This window comes from Papilio machaon, chromosome 16 (assembly GCF_912999745.1).
Source record: "Papilio machaon chromosome 16, ilPapMach1.1, whole genome shotgun sequence".
Lineage (NCBI taxonomy): Eukaryota > Metazoa > Arthropoda > Insecta > Lepidoptera > Papilionidae > Papilio > Papilio machaon.
In genome coordinates, this window is record NC_060001.1 from 7506052 (window position 1) to 7524321 (window position 18270).

At 35.6% G+C, this 18270-nt stretch overlaps 2 protein-coding genes and 1 long non-coding RNA gene across 3 annotated transcripts; all 3 read right to left on the reverse strand.

Moving 5' to 3' along the window:
• Window positions 1-2656: 2656 nt before the first annotated feature.
• On the reverse strand, window positions 2657-9858 carry LOC106715363 (nose resistant to fluoxetine protein 6-like). The gene is made up of 10 exons (XM_045681683.1): window positions 9696-9858; window positions 8608-8747; window positions 7986-8223; window positions 7705-7792; window positions 7306-7390; window positions 7035-7201; window positions 6522-6600; window positions 4681-4784; window positions 3558-3728; window positions 2657-2855 (listed from the first exon to the last, which is right to left on the reverse strand). Exons 1-10 carry the CDS (start codon window positions 9856-9858, stop codon window positions 2657-2659), a joined length of 1434 nt encoding a protein of 477 aa, XP_045537639.1.
• A 4656-nt stretch (window positions 9859-14514) lies between these two features.
• LOC106715362 lies at window positions 14515-15627 on the reverse strand. The gene is made up of 4 exons (XM_045681684.1): window positions 15459-15627; window positions 15007-15190; window positions 14783-14925; window positions 14515-14667 (listed from the first exon to the last, which is right to left on the reverse strand). The coding sequence occupies exons 1-4, from the start codon at window positions 15585-15587 to the stop codon at window positions 14515-14517; spliced, it is 609 nt and encodes a 202-aa protein (XP_045537640.1). The 5' UTR covers window positions 15588-15627.
• Window positions 15628-16222: 595 nt separating this feature from the next.
• On the reverse strand, window positions 16223-17748 carry LOC123721781. The gene is made up of 3 exons (XR_006756306.1): window positions 17700-17748; window positions 16871-16974; window positions 16223-16455 (listed from the first exon to the last, which is right to left on the reverse strand). It is a non-coding gene; the product is annotated as an uncharacterized LOC123721781 (long non-coding RNA).
• Window positions 17749-18270: the final 522 nt, after the last annotated feature.

Here is an 18270-nt window from a genome sequence, read left to right on the forward strand (position 1 = left end):
CCAAAGACATCCGAAAATGCAGATTTATACCCTTCCTTTAATCAACGCATAGAAGGAGGATATTTCTACTTCCTATGCGTCTCCTCTTCCGCCAAATCTTCCCCTTCCCATTCTTTCCTTATAAAAAAGGGTGGGAAGGGAAAGAAAAGTTTAGTCCATTTGTCTGTTTGTATTATATCATATAGTGTAAAAGTAATTACATAATTTGATGTTTGATATAATAATTTAAATAATAATAAACTGTTACCTGACCGTTACTTCTGCCTCATTAAATATTCTTCGCTGGGAGAGTACGGGTCAGTTGAGTTCAGTTAAAGCGGATTATCTAATTATAAATTATAATGAATACGGAGACCGTAGAAATCGTGCTAACAAGATAATAACGTTTTCAAAAGAAACAAAATCAAAATTATGATGTAATTTGTATTTTATAATAATCTTACTAATATTATAAATGTGAATATTTGGTTGGATGAATGGATGTTTGTTTGAAGATATCTCCAGAACGGCTGCAAGGACCACGCTGAAATTTGGCATAGATGTAGACTATAGCGTGGAAGAACACTTTGGCTAAGGCACATGTACTAATTAAGTTTTTTTTTAATTCCGCGCGGACGGAATCGCTAGCTAGTCTGCATATAAAAATATAATGGGAAGAATAGATGGACTATACGGTGATAATGAATATTAAAGGAAAATATCCTTTTACAGTTTATTCCTCTGTCCAATGAAGGTCAGCAACTCATCTGTTAAATATTAAGTTACTATAGAAGTTTATGGGTAAGTATAGAATTGAACCAGGACCTTATCGGTTGTAGAGCTGGCACCTAACCACTGAAGTATTAAATCAATGTGTTATTGAAGTACTTTGTTATCAACTTGTTTGGAACTCAAATCGAACTTGAACAACTATTAAACGTTCAACGATTCAATACCGATGAAAATTATATTAACATTTTTGAATTTCGAAGCTTAATTGAAATGTAAAAGTTTGTTCGTCAAATTTTATTCATTCACTTTTTCATTCGATTGTTTTGAAGATAATGAAGGCGGCAAACTTTTAAGTTGTTATTAATCTTTGACAAGCGAATTTCCTTACCACTACTAAACCAGGAAGGTTTTATATCTTACAGATGTATGCAAAAAAAAAAAAGGAGAATGATAAGTTACTTAAAAGTGAGAAAGCAGTGTTTTCTATTCCACTGGAAAGCTGGATCACCATTAACACAGATTTATAAAAAAAAATGGGACCCATCTGCAAGCACTTCCTTTCGATTAAAATATTTTTTATCAAAATCAGACCACCAGGGGCGGAGATTTGCAGTAACACACATAAAAAAATACAGTCGAATTGATGGCCTCCTTCTTTGTGAAGTCGGCTAAAAACTCGGAATCACGTTTCTCAAATCGTCATCATCGTTAAATATTTCTAAATGGGATAAACATAAACATCCTCAGTAATAAAACTAATCCAATAAAAAAAATCCTCAAACAAATAGCTTGTGCAATTATAAAAGTACAACAAACTTAACTTCGTATCAGCAATTTGTTGTTCAGAGATAAATTAAAAAAGCAACACTTTTCTATAATTTCATCATGAACAAAAATTGTTCACATCATGAATTCAACTGAACAAAATTGGTCACAATCATTCAATTCAATTATCTCAATGAATTGAACAACTTGAACTAAAAAAAAATAAGAAACAATTAAGTATTTTTAAACTTTTCAGACTTCGATGTCTCTGGTAGATTATTGGTAGTGTAGTACTGGAGGAGGCCGGTAGAGGGAGCCTCAACCAGCAGCCACAGCGGTAGCGCAATTGCAAAGCTGCTGATGATAAAGCCAGTCACCATCGCCACCTGCGGATATGACAATACAAACTTCAATCATTGGTTGACAGTGAACAGTCTATGAGCAAGAGTACAAGGAACTCGCTCTTTTAGGGCAACAGTAAGTAAAGATTTGAAGACTTACATTTGTGTAGGCAGTAATTTGTGTGAGTTTGGTTTGGCTGGCTGTGTACAGTCTGATGATAAGAAAGTGCACAAGGAACGCGCAGTACGAGAGGCGGCTCAACACTCTCCAATTCGACCATTCAAAGAAGCCGCGGTATACGTCTGTTAATACACACAGAATATTAAAGAACAATCACATTGTTTACGAGAATTTTAACATAATATGAACTATAAAATTCTTACTTTCATATTTAAACACAAATCCGAAAATTATGATAGCAACCAGCAAACCAAAGTATGGTTTAGATAGAACAGCATAAAGCAGTTGCAGATATACAGGGTGTCGCGTTGGGCCGTAGAATACGCTACCAAGGAACATGGGTACTAAGCACGCAGGTAGCAATGCCCAGTACATGTAGCGGTACTTCTACAACAAAAGAGCTATTGAAAAAAATACCATAATGAACCATAGAACATGCCATACCACAGTATGATAATAATAAATATATAGAACCATAAGTATGTTTTGGAGCATTCTTATCTTTTACTTCTATGCTTCTTCATACATGTTTCTCGTTTACTGTCTTTGAAATATCTAATTTTGTTAATCAAGTAGAACAAAAAATTAAAATACACCGACAAACATAACTGAACCTGTCGGCATAAAGATTCCTAACTCGAAAATGTGTCGATTAAAGTCAAGATATATTTGTGTCGCTTTGTGTACTTGTATGTTGATAACTTACCTTGTATTTTTCTATTTGAAAATTGCTTCTTTGTAAATCATATATTAAGTATCCAAGAGTCAATCCTATAGCATAGCTTGGCACATTCGTATAGGCTTGTCTATACACTTCGTTAAAAGTTGGATCCTTTCCGAAGAAGGTGCCTATAGTTCTGTTGAAATAAATAAACAAAATTCTAACAAAAATATTTCAATGTGAATACTACAATTGTGAAAACCACATGACACTTAAGTGTTGAAAAATATAGGCTCCTGAACCGCTTTGAACACTATTTCGCTTTTCAAACCAAACTCATTATTTTTTTAAACAAAATAAATATAGGTAATAATGACTGAATAGCATTTGTATGTAATGTTTTTAAATGAAAATCATGTGTTTTTAATCATATAATCAAATACCAAATTCCATAAAAAGAAGCCCAGCAAACAAAATGAAAACATAGCCATATGACTGTGACGTCATTGACAGATCGTGATTACCGCCCGATTGTTTTTTGCCCAGGAAAAATAATTTAATGATTCGGCGAATTGCCTGTTGCGACAAATTAAGGTTAACGCGCATTCATACACACCTCCTCCACCGACATCGCCCCTTCTAGACGTCGCTGATTGTTTTATAGATTAAAAAAAATATATATTCATCATTCTCGTTTGCATTAATCGACAGCGCGCTATTGCCAAATTCCACGCGTCGATAAGGCGTCGACCGACGCGCAAAATTAATTCACAAAACGACTTGCACGTTTTAAAAAATTCAAAATTTACGTAAATTACAAAGGGGCGGCATTCACGATCTCTCATTAATATAATAAATAAAGTTCTTATCCTTCCGCATACTTATAAAAGCTACTTACGAAGGAGAGAGAATTATTAATGGATTTAAATTTCGTATGTACGTTATTACTCCTGGAATTAGTAGTCCCACTAAAAAGGTTAATGCGAGCAGAAGATTTCTGTTTTTATTTTTTGCCATCAAATAGAAAACAACTCCGAAGCAGAAAAGTTGCGTGTCCGCTGATAAATGCCTGAAATGTGATTTGAAATATAAATAACCAGATGTGCCCCGGAACTCCGTCAGCGCTGAATTAAAAAAAAAAAAAAATAAGTAGTCTATGTGTTCTTTCAGACTATGTTCTACATATGTGTCAAATTTCATCGACATCCAGGCAGCCGTTCCGCAGATACCTTCAAACAAACATCCATCCAACCATCCAAACATTCGCATTTATAATATGAGTAAGATAGATATTGATTATGTATATGTTAACCAAGAACAAAAAATCGTGGCCTCGAGGCGCGAAGAAATTAGTTCCACATTTTTTCGCAATGTAGCGAGGATATTTATATTTCTGTTATAGCAAAAGTAATTAAAACCGGAACGTATCAAAATCAAGATTTTAAAGTAGTTTTAAATATATCCAGTTTTGATAAATTCTAAACATGAAACATTAAAGGCTGATCTCGCATTTTATGTTAATTTCGTCAAAGTTATTTGACCCGGTGGGTATAAGTCAAACTAAATTATCATAACTCACTAGCGCGACCCGGTCGTTGTCTTAAAAGTGTGACAAGATCCTTGCGTACGTTAATGTCATGTTTTTCAAAAGATGGATGGATTGTGTGAAAGGTGACATGATCAAGAAGGCAGAGACGACTGAAATGGCGGAAGATAGATAGATCTGGACAAGAAAACCTGGTGATAGTCATTGTTCACCTTGCCCCACTTAGGTAGGGTCGATGCACCAGGTTTCCGTCCTCCAAATCAATCTGTCTGCCATCATCTCCATCCTCACTCCCTTCTAGATCTTGTCACCTTTCACGCAATCGATCCATCTCTTCCTAGGCCTACCTCTACCAGTGTACTCCTCAACACTCATACTTAAAGTTCTCTTTGCCACATGCGATTCTTCCCTCCTCATAACATGTCCATACTTCGCTAACCTTTTACCTTACTTTGCATAAATAATATAATATTACCATGTATGTGGTATGCATTGAGCATCATAAAGGAAATTATTCAAGTATAGAAGGCCCAACCAACCGCGTTCCTGGCAGTCTCTTATCTCATCACCAATAGCTGTCTGAAATTAAAAAAAAATAACACACTAACATGTTTAAACATTTGATCTGTTTATCAGCGATTTCTGACACAATAATCTCTGTATTAAACATATCTTTTATAAAACAGAGATAACAATGTTTTAAACGGATATTTTGGTCTCAGAAAGCCACGGTTAATCCCCTTATATTATAATCTCTCTCTATACATATGTTCTATTGTTTATTATAAGCAGAGCTGGGCATTAACTCGTTAATCCGTTAATCGTTAATTAACGAAGTTAACATTTTGCTTAACGGATTAACTTTTAAGTTAACTTCAAAAAGTGTTAACGCTTTTGTTAACTTCCGTTAAACTCAACTTCCGTTAATAAAAGTCCGTTAATCGTTAAATTAGAAACTTGGAGACGTGCTGTCATTTTGTTTAAATTACGTGCCACGCCACGTTCGTAAGTTCAGCTATGTTGGGCGACCGTTGGCGACTCGAATGGTGATCGAACGAGTTGATAATTGATATATGTGAAGTTCGCGTGCAAGTGTGATGCATCAGAGCGTCCGGGAAAGACGTGACCAACATATTTCATTACGAGTATATAAAACAATAGTATGTAATAGCCCACATTCCGAACGCTCTTCGTCCCTGCAATACCCTCCGATCCCTTTTCGAGCAACTGTATTAAAACAATTTTTTACTCGTGCTTTTTCTTTAGCTTTTCCAAAACTCTTGCGTTCTCTTTCCCAACTGTCAAAATAATGTCTATTAAAAAGAAAAAACCAACCACGAAGTTTTTACAAAAAAAAAAAAATATATTGAATTTTTTATGATTCATGCAAATATTTCTAAAAAGAAGCTCCTAATTTGTTAGAATATCAGATTTAATGATTTAATTCAATGAATTAGGTTAGGTTTCATTTTATTTCATCTCATTAAATTTCATTTTCATTTCTTATCAATAAAAATAATCTACTGAAGACTTGACCGTTTGGGCATAGTTCCCTTTGCCTACCCAGAATGGGTGAAGAAAACAAAAAAAATCTCTGTTTGTATTCTTTTACAGTTGGCGCTATTTTTCAAACATTTTAGTTAGTTGAGTTTATTGTGTTTTTATTATTCTATTAAATTGCTTCATTTTTTCGCAACTGTATTAAAAATAGTTGTGTACTTAACACGTGCGGAACTGTTATTACAACTTGTTCCCAACTGTCAACCCTCACCTTCGGCTGTGCCTCGGCTCGGGTAGACATTTGTCGGAACTCTTTGCAATGACAGGCTTTCCGCAATCGTAATGAAATATACTATAATGCATTCATACTTGTCTCCAATACTAATTTGTTATAGAATGTATAGTCAAATTACTATTTTAAACAAGTGTCGCCACAATATGTGTGAAATTAGTATGTATAATTTTGGTATGGTTAACTGTTAACGATTAACTTTAACTTGCGTTAAATTTTAGAGAATTTAACGCTTTAACGATTAACGAAGTTAATTTTTTAATTAACGAATTAACGATTAACGAAGTTAACTTTTCGATTAACGGTGCCCACCTGTGATTATAAGGTATATTCTGTTCTAAATTTTAACATGTTCTGTTCAACCGTTATGAAGTTAAGTGGTAACAAAATCCTTGTATACATATTATGTTCATTTAAACCTTTTTTTTAAATTAATTTTGTACCTATATAAATATAATTTTATCGCATAAGTTTTAACTTTGTTACTTAAACGGAGAAACGTTGTAAGTATAAATAATAACTACCTCCCATAGAGGTCCTGATTTAGTATGTCTCAGCCAAGACGCAGTTAACAATGTGACAAAGGCATGCGGTGGAACTAATCTGTAAAAAAATAATTTGCATAGGTATGAATAACTGACTTCTGTTGGCTTCTGTTTACATATTAAATATTTTTTGGATTTTAGAATGTGAAAATTAGTATGTTTGTACTTGTAGTAATAGTCATCAACAACATGTTTTGCAGATGCGTTGCCTACATTTATTCGACAGAGGAAAGGAAAACAGAAAAAAGATATTCCTATTGCATATATACATGCCCACCACGCCAAAAACACTTCCCATACTTTTCCTTACAGAAGCGGGTGGAAAAGAAAAGACTTTTATTGGCTTGCGATACACACATTTATCGAACGAAATACTTCAAAATTGAACTTCAGTCTTTTGTGTGTTCGTGGTATTGGAAATGGGCGCTCAGATCATTTTTGCAGCAGGTTATACTTCTGACTCAAACACTGTTAAAAGTATAACTATCTTACCTGAGCCACCTTGTCCAAATCAGCTTCGGTATTAAATGAAAATCAATCTTATATCTTTCATTATAACATTGCAATTTGTATACGAGTAACATTCCCGAGATGACGAAGTATGTTTGTACAATTATATTGCCGTTCAGAAATATATACAAAAATATATCTTTGTAACTCTGGAAGGTAATTGTACATTTTTTGATTACTTGTTTTGTTTATTGATTTGAATTCGATTTCAACGACTGCATACAAAAAATGACTGTTTGTGTGATTGTCGTACCTCCTCAATTAATTTTAAATCCTTCATAGTTGTCACGTGAGGTACCCGGCTGTGCCCTAGTATAACTAAACTGACCAATACCACCCTGAAAAAGCATAAAATAGGGTTATACCTGAATTTCTAGAAAAAAAATTATTGGCAAACGAATGACCTTTATAGCAAAAAAAAAAAATAAACACATTCAAATTTATTTCACTAGGCGTTAACGTGAATAATTAAATTTTATCATTATACATTCATTAGTTTAAATAAATTTTAACAAATCACTTAAAACAAAATCATTTTTGAACCGAATTCGCAATTCAAATAATTTAAATATTTAGAACCTGTTTCACCTGACTTAAACTTTTAATAGAAAAGTGGTTTTTGTTCCCTAATTTTATTTACATTTTAACTAACCTTATGCCGTGCAATGATTTGAAAATTTGACGATTACTATCTGTCTCGACTTCGTAAGGTTCGATCAAACGCCTCCAGTTGTGTCTTACTGAGAAATTTAAAAATAACGGAAAATCTGAAATTATAACATCATTATTTTAAAACAAGGAAGATTCTAGATTTTCAAAAATTTATAACTAATTTTAATATGTTATACAAACCTTCTAGTTTTATTTTTGGTAGACATATGTCGAGAAAAGTGCTAAAGATTGCGAGTCCCGCAAGAGTGAAGAGAATCAAACCCGTACAAAAATCACCAAAGTTCGTTTCGACAGTCTCATTGTATTCGATGCAAGAGAACTTAGTAACTTTAGTTTGTAAATTGTATTGATCACGGAATGTTCTGTTGAGACACGCTTCCAGCAGTTGAGAGGTGACGGGTGCCTCTCTAGTGTGATAGCTGTCACAACTCTCCAGCAGACATAGCCCGTACCTCAGTTTACTGTGATTAAAATGCGTCGCTGTATCCTTGGAATACTCCTATAAACATAAACATACAAAATATCTATTGATCATAAGGTTCTTGCAGTTTTTTTACCACGAACACACAGAAGAATTCTTCAAATGGAAGTAATCCAGCGTTTTGTGTGATAAGTGTCCATCGGGAACCATATTTTTTAAAATTATTATAAGGCTCCAAATGAGTAAATGACCACTTGAAGTCGCTGAGGCAGCAAAGCGACCAATGTCAACACATCCGTAATCGGCGGAGAACAGGACGCACAGGAAGAAATTATTTGGTCCTCTTTTCCTTCGCATCTTATTCTAACAAGTGACTATTTGCCACCTTTACTCGTAAAAGCTTTTAAAGTATTTTGGATGGTATCATTAAATCGCATTGTCATTTCTATAGTTTCAGCTTACGTGTATGAGGTCCAACAGTTCGCTCGGAGCTTCGGAGACGAGGGAGAAGTGCGTGGTGCAGTAGACATCACCGCTGCGCTGCAGGCAACTCTCGTAGTTGTCCAGATGATATATTGGGGGCATTCGATTATATTCCCTATCTGTTTTCAACGTAAGATTTAGATTACTCGTTCATAAATTTTATTGAATAAAATGTAAGTTGCACTGTTTTTTGCATGAAGACTGCCAATGTTCTTTATATGTTTGAAAAGTGATTTGTTAATTTATTTAACATAACCTTTTTTAATTGAAAATATGTTTAGTAGGATAAAATTAGCTCCTTGGTTGTTTTTTTTAAAGTATCATTTAAACCTAAGTAATATTTTTATTATGTTAAAGTTGCACTATTGAAACATCAGATTTAAAAATTCCTTCAATATACAATTTTTATGTTACTACTCCTAATATTATAAATGTGAATGTTTGGATGGGTCGATGGATGGTTTTTAGTATTTTTTTTAGTTCCGCGTGGATAGAGTCGCGAGCGACAGCTAGTTAAATGTATTATAGAAATAATGACTAACCTGTTAAACCACCACAATTTTTTATAAAAAAAAATATCACAAAGAACTTCATTTTTATACTCGCGAAATTAATTTGTATGGACACCATACTTGTAGTTCGGGTCACAAGTCTAATAAGGACGATAGCGTTAGCGTCAGAGTTATTTTATAAGGCCGGGTTATGACTCTCAAACTTGTTTATAATAATCTCAAGGGCATAACATAAAATAAAATATTTTCTGGTATAAAATTATGAAGATTTTTTTAAATTAAAATAATACAATAATAGACAAAAAATGCCGTAACTTTTCGTACTCTTAATGACATTAGTATGAATTTAAGGAACCGTGTAAATTCAATTGTAGTTGCACGTCGCTCAACTGGTGATCTTCTTGCGTACCTCACGCATCGATGGTCAGAGGCAATCGAGGTCAAGGGGGAGGCCCTGGCGGTTAGTTTGGACGTGGCCAAAGCTTTTGATCGGGTGTGGCACAAAGCACTTCTCTCGAAGCTGCCTTCCTACGGGCTGCCCGAGAAACTATGCGCCTGGATTTCTAGCTTCTTGGAGGGTCGGAGCATCAAGGTCGTTGTTGACGATGCGTGCTCTGACCCGAAACCAATCAACGCTGGTGTCCCACAGGGCTGTGTACTGTCGCCCACCTTGTTTCTTCTGCATATCAATGACATGCCGCAATTCAGCAACATTCATTGTTATGCAGACGATAGCACGTGTGACGTACTGTACACGGCCCGTGCCAATGTTTCTCGGGCTACTGCCGATGAGAACCGGACCAAACTTGTGTCTGAACTGGAGACCCTACTGGGTGAAGTTTCGGATTGGGGTCGACGAAATCTCGTTGAATTCAATCCCAAACAGACACAAGTGTGCGCCATTACCGCTAAAAAACAACCCTTTGTCGTAAATCTTCGTTTTGAGGGCACTCCCCTGGTTGCCTCAGCCAGTATCGGTATTCGCGGCGTTGACATATAGAGTAACGTTCAGTTTCGCGGTAACTTGGAAGACAAGGCCAAGCTGGCCTCCAAAAAGCTGGGTGTGCTCAGTAGGGCAAAGCAGTATTTCCAGCAGGGCCATCGCCTGCAACTGTACAAGGCGCAAGTTCGGCCCCACATGGAATACTGCTCGCACCTCTGGGCGGTAGTACCCCATTACCAGCTTCTTCCATTTGACCGCATACAACGGAGAGCGACTCGAATCGTCAACGACCGAGCTCTTACCGATCGGCTTGATACTCTGGCCTTGCATTTTTTATCGTTTATACCACGGGGAGTGTTCCGAAGAACTGTTTGAAACGATTCCTTCCGCCGAGTTTCGTCATCGGACGACCCGACAGACCGCCAGGTACCATCCATACCATCTGGACGGCTGGCATTCCACAACAGTGCGGTTCTCGCGAAATTTCTTGCCGCGCACGGCCGCCTTGTGGAAAGGTCTGTCCTCGGCGGTATTTCCAAACCAGTACGACTTAGGGTCCTTCAAGAAGCGAGCGTATCACCATCTCAAGGGTGTTGGCAACGCATTTGCGATTCCTCTGGTATTGCAGATGTCCATGGGCGTCGATGAACACCTTGGTGTTCCCGCTGCTCGTTTTCCCCCTTCTCTTATAAAAAAAGCATATGTATGTATGTGTGTGTTGTGTGTGTGAACAATACTCTACATGGCTCGTGACGGTTTAATTAAAGGTGATTTATTTAACAAAATTAAAGGTGTAAAAATAAATAAACATAGAAAAGGCAAAATTATGTAGAAAAATTAAATTAGAGATACAGAAGGTTAAAGAACTAGCCTTTTAGAAAAAAAAAACAAGTTTTAGAGACGCCTCGTGCAAAACCACGATCCACGCAGAATGCGTAAAGTTGAAGTAATTCCATTTTTCGTATGATGCTTGTGTGTATGTCAGAGGCCAAATTCTAGTGTTCTTTTCCTTATAATTTTTTTCTTATAAAGGATGGGAAGAGAAAGTGCACTGTCTGGTCGGGAGTGAAAATGTAGAAGAAGGAAAAATATCCTCTTTTCGTGATCCGTACATATATTTCACGTAATTTCAACATCACAGAGATTAACTTACTAACATGATATTGTTTTTTGGCACATTCGACATGACATTTATTTGAACACAAACATGGACAAAAATATTTTGTTCGTAAGAGGTCGGAACAGATCGCTAGTAATTATGTTTTATAAGCACTTAAGAGTAAAATTTAAACGAATAGGACATTCGTAGTGTTGAAAACTTTGCAACTTTCGCGTTGCGATAAAATGCTCCCCAAAGTGAAATATTTTTAACTGCTAAGTAAGGGAATTGTTCTTTTTAACAGTTTGTACATTGTTCGTGCATTTTAAAAGGCGCTATAATTCTCATTGCTTTTTTTTAAATGACATTCCGCGCGTACACGGTGTAGAGCTAGCTCTATTCGCCGATGACACCTGCGTATTCACATTTGGTCGTAAACCCGATGTTATATGCCGACGTCTCCAAACCGCTGCCATCACACTTGGTGCTTGGTTTCGGACTTGGAGGATAGAAATTAACCCTAGCAAAAGCGCGGCGCTTTACTTTTCACGCCAAAAAGAGGCTGTTCTTCCATCCATTAAACTCATGGACAGCCCAATACCTTGGGAAGACCAAGTTAAAAACTTAGGTGTCATACTTGACTCTAAACTTAACTTCTCGCTCATGTGACCCGGGTCAGGAACCGCGCGGCTTTCATCCTAGGTCGTCTTTCCGCGTTGTTTAACAGAAAGAGTAAAATGTCCTTTCGGAACAAGGTGACACTCTATAAATCAGTAGTTCGTCCTGTTATGACGTCTGCTAGTCCGGTATTCGCGCACATTGCCCCGAAACAAATACATCGACTTCAGGTGATTCAGAATAGATTCTTGCGTAGAGCCACGGGAGCCCTGTGGTACATGCGCAATAGCGATCTTCATATAAACTTGGACTTGCCCACCATTGCCCATTGGTGATGTCTTTATATTTTGAAGCGTTGAATGCCACCGTTCATTCCGGATGGCAGCTATGCATGTTTTTACTTCACGCTGTAATACCTGTAGCTGTTTTCGATTTGATTCAGTGAGTTACAAATCGTGAGCTCGGGTAGCCGCGTTCTTGCGTCTACCCGAGCTCACGATTCTAGTAGAGTTCCATAGAATGTGCTTGCTATTGAAATCACTTGCAAGGATGGTGGCACCTCCAAGAGATAGAAGGGATTCAAAGTCGGAGCGTGGGAGAGTACGGGTCAGTTGAGTTCAGTTAAAGCGGATTATTTAATTATAAATTATAATGAATACGGAATACCGTAGAAATCGTGCTAACAAGATAATAACGTTTTCAAAAGAAACAAAATCAAAATTATGATATAATATGTATTTTATAATAATCTTACTAATATTATAAATGCGAATGTTTGTTTGGATGGCTGGATGGATGAATGGATGTTTGTTTGAAGGTATCTCCAGAACGGCTGCATGGATAACGCTGTAATTTTGCATAGATGTAGACTATAGCTTGGAAGAACACATAGTAGAATTATGTTTTTTTTTTTAATTCCGCGCGGACGGAGTCGCGGGCGACAGCTAATCTACATATACAAATATATATATAGTGGGAAGAAGAGATGGACTAGACTGTGATAATGAATGTTAAAGGAAAATATCATTTTAGTATATTCCTCTGTCCAATGAAGCAACTCATCTGTTATTATAGCAATACTAGCTGTCGCCCGCGACTCCGTCCGCCAGAAGTTAAAAAAAATGAAAAATAGATGTTGGCCGATTCTCAGACCTACTGAATATGCTCACAAAATTTCATGAGAATCGGTCAAGCCGTTTCGGAGGAGTATGGCAACGAAAACTGTGACACGAGAATTTTATATATTAGATTTGTAGGTCATCGGTAGCAAAATCGCCCCACAAGGTGTAAAATTTTTAAGTTTTTATAAAATAGCCATTTATTCCTTTTAATACCCAGAGTGGAATTTTTATTTTATTTTTCTGGTGACCCTTGTGATCACGCCTATCACCCCCCTTCCTATGTAAGTAACCTTTTGGGACAGCCTGTATATGAAGTTATTATAGAAGTTTATAGGTAAGCATAGAATCGGACCATTAGCGTTTGTAGAACTGGCAACTAACCACTGATGTATTAAGTCAATGTGATATTGAAGTACTTTGTTATCAACTTGTTTGGAACTCAAATCGAACTTGAACAACTATTAAACGTTTAACGATTCAATCTCGATGAAAATTTTATTGAGATTTTTGAATTTCGAAGCTTAATTGAAATATAAAAGTTTGTTCGTAAAATTATAATCATTAACTTTTTCATTCGATTGTTTTGACGATAATGAAGGCGGCAAAGTTTTAGGTTGTCATTAATCATTTGACACGCGATTGTCCTTACATTCATGGTTTTAACAAATATCTCACAGATGTAAAAGAAAAAATGACGAAGAATAATGAGTTCTTTAATCTTCAGTGCGAAAGATTTTTTTCCATTTCACTTAATAAGAGCTGGATCACCATTAACACCAATTTATAAAACTTCGAATCACGTTACAAATATTTCGAAATGGGATAAAAATCCGCAGACAATAGCTTTTAAATTATTCAAACTTCCGTGAGACATTATCATTAATTAAAATAGAAAACGGCTAAAACACTCACGTACACTTGTCCGGTGTCGGCACGACTAGTGTCGAGCCAATCGGGGGCCCTTCATCAGGTTGAGTCGTCGCTCAGTGAGGGCCCCCGGTGGACTCGAAACTAGTCAGTGCCGACACCGGACAAATGTACGTGAGTGTTTTGGCCGTTTTCTATATTAGTTAATTACAATAACTTGTGCAGTTATAAAAGTACAACAAACTTAAACTCGTATCTGCAATTTGTTACTAACCTATTTAAAACTTTTTATTACTACTACTACTATAAACTATATATTGTAAACTATTTTCTATTTTGTTGAGATAAATAAACACGCAAAACTTTTCTATAATTCGATAATAAACAAAAATAGTTCGCATCATGAATTCAACTGAACAAAATTGGTCACAATCATTCACTTCAATTATCTCAATGAATTGAACAATTGTTATAATTAACTGAACTATTGTTGCGATTCAATGAACATTTTGCAAACTGAAATTATTTTGAATATCACATTAGCAGTTCATTATTAATTAATATCTTACAAATACTATTTTCTATTTAAATAGTAACAATATGATCCTTGTTTACTTTAATCTTATATTCACACGATAATTACATTTATTATAAAAATAAAAAAATAACATGTTATCGTAATAAAAAATAGGAAAACAAACTTGAACTAAAAAAAATAAGAAACAATTAAGTATTTTTAAACTTTTCAGACTTCGATGTCTCTGGTAGATTATTGGTAGTGTAGTACTGGAGGAGGCCGGTAGAGGGAGCTTCAACCAGCAGCCACAGCGGTAGCGCAATTGCAAAGCTGCTGATGATAAAGCCCGTCACCATCGCCACCTGCGGATATGAAAATACGCACCTCAATCATTGGTTGGCAGTGAACAGTCTATGAACAAGAACACAAGGAACTTGCAGTATTAGAGCAACAGTGAGTATAGATTTAAAGACTTACATTTGTATAGACAGTAATGTGTGTGAGTTGGGTTTGGCTGGCTGTGTACAGTCTGATGATAAGAAAGTGCACAAGGAACGCGCAGTACGAGAGGCGGCTCAACACTCTCCAATTCGACCATTCGAAGAAGCCGCGGTATACATCTGTTAATACACACAGAATATTAAGGAACAATCACATTGTTTACGAGAATTTTAACATAACATAAACCATAAAATTCTTACTTTCGTATTTAAACACAAATCCGAATATTATGATAGCAACCAGCAAACCAAAGTATGGCTTAGATATAACAGCATAAAGCAGTTGCAGATATACAGGGTGTCGCGTTGGGCCGTAAAATACGCTACCAAGGAACATGGGTACTAAGCACGCAGGTAGCAATGCCCAGTACATGTAGCGGTACTTCTACAACAAAAGAGCTATTGAAAAAAATACCATAATCAACCATAAGTGTCGGAGCATTCTTATCTTTTACTTCTATGCTTCTTCATACATGTTTCTCGTTTACTGTGTTTGAAATATCTAATTTTGTTAATCAAGTAGAACAAAAAATTAAAATACACCGACAAACATAACTGAACCTGTCGGCATACAGATTCCTAACTCGAAAATGTGTCGATTAAAGTCAAGATATATTTGTGTCGCTTTGTGTACTTGTATGTTGTAAACTTACCTTATATTTTTCTATTTGAAAATTGCTTCTTTGTAAATCATATATTAAGTATCCAAGAGCCAATCCTATAGCATAGTTAGGCACATTCGTATAGGCTTGTCTATACACTTCGTTAAAATTTGGATCCATTCCGAAGAAAGTGCTTATAGATCTTTTAAAAGAAATTGACAAAACTTTATGAAAAATACTTCAATGTGTATGTGTACTACACTTGTTAAAATTATATGTTAAGTTGAAAACTATAGGCTTCTTCCCTTTGAACACTATTTCAATTTACACCTAATTCATTATTTTTTATACACCATTTAAAATAATGACTGAATACTTGTACTAATAGTAATTATTTTAAATGCGATCATGTGACTTTTAGTTCATAAAATCAAATCCCAAATTTCCTAAAAAGAAGCCTAGCCTAGAAGATATGAAAACAAGATGTCACTGCAAGATCGTGATTACCGCCCGATTATTTTTCGCCTAGGAAAAATAATGTAATGATTCGGAGAATTTCCTGTTGCGACGAATTAAGGTTAACGCGCATTCGTTCACTCCCCCAACCGGAATCACCTCCTAGACGTCACTGATTGAGCGGTATAAATATATAAAAAAAAGTTAAATTTATTCATCATTCTCGTCTGCACTAGACGACAGCGAGCTATTGCCAACTCGTCATCAACCCGATCGACGCTCACTTCGCAAAGCGACATGCACGTTTCAAAATTAAAAAAAAATTCAAAATCTACCTAAATTACGGGGCGGTTTTTACGATCGCTCATTAATAAAATAAATAAAGTCTTTATCCTTCCGCATACTTATAAAAGCTACTTACGTAGGAGAGAGTATTATCAATGGACTTAAATTTCGTAAGTACGTTATTACTCCTGGAATTAGTAGTCCCACTAAAAAGGTTAATGCGAGCATAAGATTTCTGTTTTTATTTTTTGCCATCAAATAGAAAACAACTCCGAAGCAGAAAAGTTGCGTGTCAGCTGATAAATGCCTGAAATGTGATTAGAAATATAAATAACAGATATTGATAATGTATATAGCTTAACCAAGATCAAAAAATCCAGGGCTCGGGGCGCGAAGAAATTAGTTCCATGTTTTCCGCAATATAACGAGGCTATTCTTTTTTTCTATTTATTTCTGTTTAAAGTATATATCGTGTTTCAAAATAAATTCTAATTCCGTCCTCCACATGAATCAGTCTGACGTCATCTCCATTGACACCCCCTTCTTGATCATGTCACTTTACACTCAATCCATCCATCACTTCCTAGTCCTCTCCCAGTCACCTCTACCAGTGTACCTCCACACTCATACTTAAAGTTCTCCTTGTCACATGCAATTATTCCCTCCTCATAACATGTCCATACTCCGCTAACCTTTACTTTGCATAAATAATATAATATTACCATGTATGTGGTGTGCATTGAGCATCATAAAGGAAATTATTCAAGTATAGAAGTCCCAACCAACCGCGTTCCTGGCAATCTCTTATCTCATCACCAATAGCTATCTGAAATTAAAAATGTGATCACACTGACATGTTTAAACATATAAGCTGTTTATCAGCGATTTATGGCACAAAAAGGGATATTTTGGTTCTCAGAAACCCACGGTTAATCCCTTAATATAATTGGAACGAAGTTCCTTATCGCGCGTTGTGACAGGGGGCTAGACGGAAAAAATTCTTACGAAAAGTTGTCACGACACTTTTTGCTATATCACCATGGCAACGACGTGACAATATATAACGAAAATTCATAGAAATAAAATGTACTTCTTGTGAAGACTTAAGTTATTTATGCATAGAATAAACATTGGATCCTTCACTTCAAAAAAAATGAATGTTACGGAAGAACGGAGCATCCTGCTACAAGTATTCTATACTTAAAAGGAGGCTCCAACAACTGATGTAATATGTATAAGTGGTTTTTGTTTAAATAAAGTATGATTATTATTATTCACTAATTAATTGAAAGGAACTTCGTTCCATCCGGGTGTCCCTTGACACCTCTCAAGTTTTTTTTTCTCAATATATTCTATTGTTTATTATAAGGTATATTCTATTCTACATTTTAAAATGTTCTTTTCAGCCGTCATTAAGTTAAGTGGTAACCTTGTATACAATTATTCATTTAAACCTTTTTTTAAATAATTTTGCATTTATATAAATCACATCTAGTGGTGATAATAATGTTACTTAAACGGAGAATCGTTGTAAGTATAAATAATAACTACCTCCCATAGAGGTCCTGATTTAATATGTCTCAGCCAAGACGCAGTGAACAATGTTACAAAGGCATGCGGTGGAACTAATCTGTAAAAAAATAATTTGCATAGGTATGAATAACTGACTTCTGTTGGCTTTTGTTTACATATTAAATCTTTTTTGGATTTCAGAATTTGAAAGTAAGTATGTTTGTACGGGTAGTAATAGTCATCTGCAACAAAATGTTTTGCAGGTGCGTTGCCTACATTTATTCGATAGAGGAAAGGAAAACGGAAAAAAGATATTCTATTCTATACTTCTACGGACTCAAACACTGTTAAAAGTTATAACTATCTTACCTGAGCCACCTCGTTGAAATCAGCTTCGGTATTAAATGAAAATCAATCTTATAACTTTCGTTATAACATTGCAATTTGTATACGAGTAACATTCCCGAGATGACGAAGTATGTTTGTACAATGATATTGCCGTTCAGAAATATATACAATAATATATCTTTGTAACTCTGGAAGGTAATTGTACATTTTTTGATTACTTGTTTTGTTTATTGATTTCAACGACTGCATACAAAAATGACTG

Bases quoted from the DNA above. Each gene is read 5' to 3' on its own strand.
- LOC106715363 (XM_045681683.1), bottom strand. From the start codon at position 9,858: ATGAATGTTGCTGAATTGCGGCATGTCATTGATATGCAGAAGAAACAA. The intron at 6,601-7,034 runs GTAAGATAGTTA...ATTTTTTTACAG, and splicing joins ATTTGGACAAGGTGGCTCAG to ATTAGTTCCACCGCATGCCT. The intron at 4,785-6,521 runs GTAGTTATTATT...TTTTAATTTCAG, and splicing joins AATCAGGACCTCTATGGGAG to ACAGCTATTGGTGATGAGAT.
- LOC106715362 (XM_045681684.1), bottom strand. From the start codon at position 15,587: ATGGATCCAAATTTTAACGAAGTGTATAGACAAGCCTATACGAATGTG. The intron at 15,191-15,458 runs GTAAGTTTACAA...CTTTTGTTGTAG, and splicing joins TTCAAATAGAAAAATATAAG to AAGTACCGCTACATGTACTG. The intron at 14,668-14,782 runs GTAAGTCTTTAA...TCATATCCGCAG, and splicing joins ACATTACTGTCTATACAAAT to GTGGCGATGGTGACGGGCTT.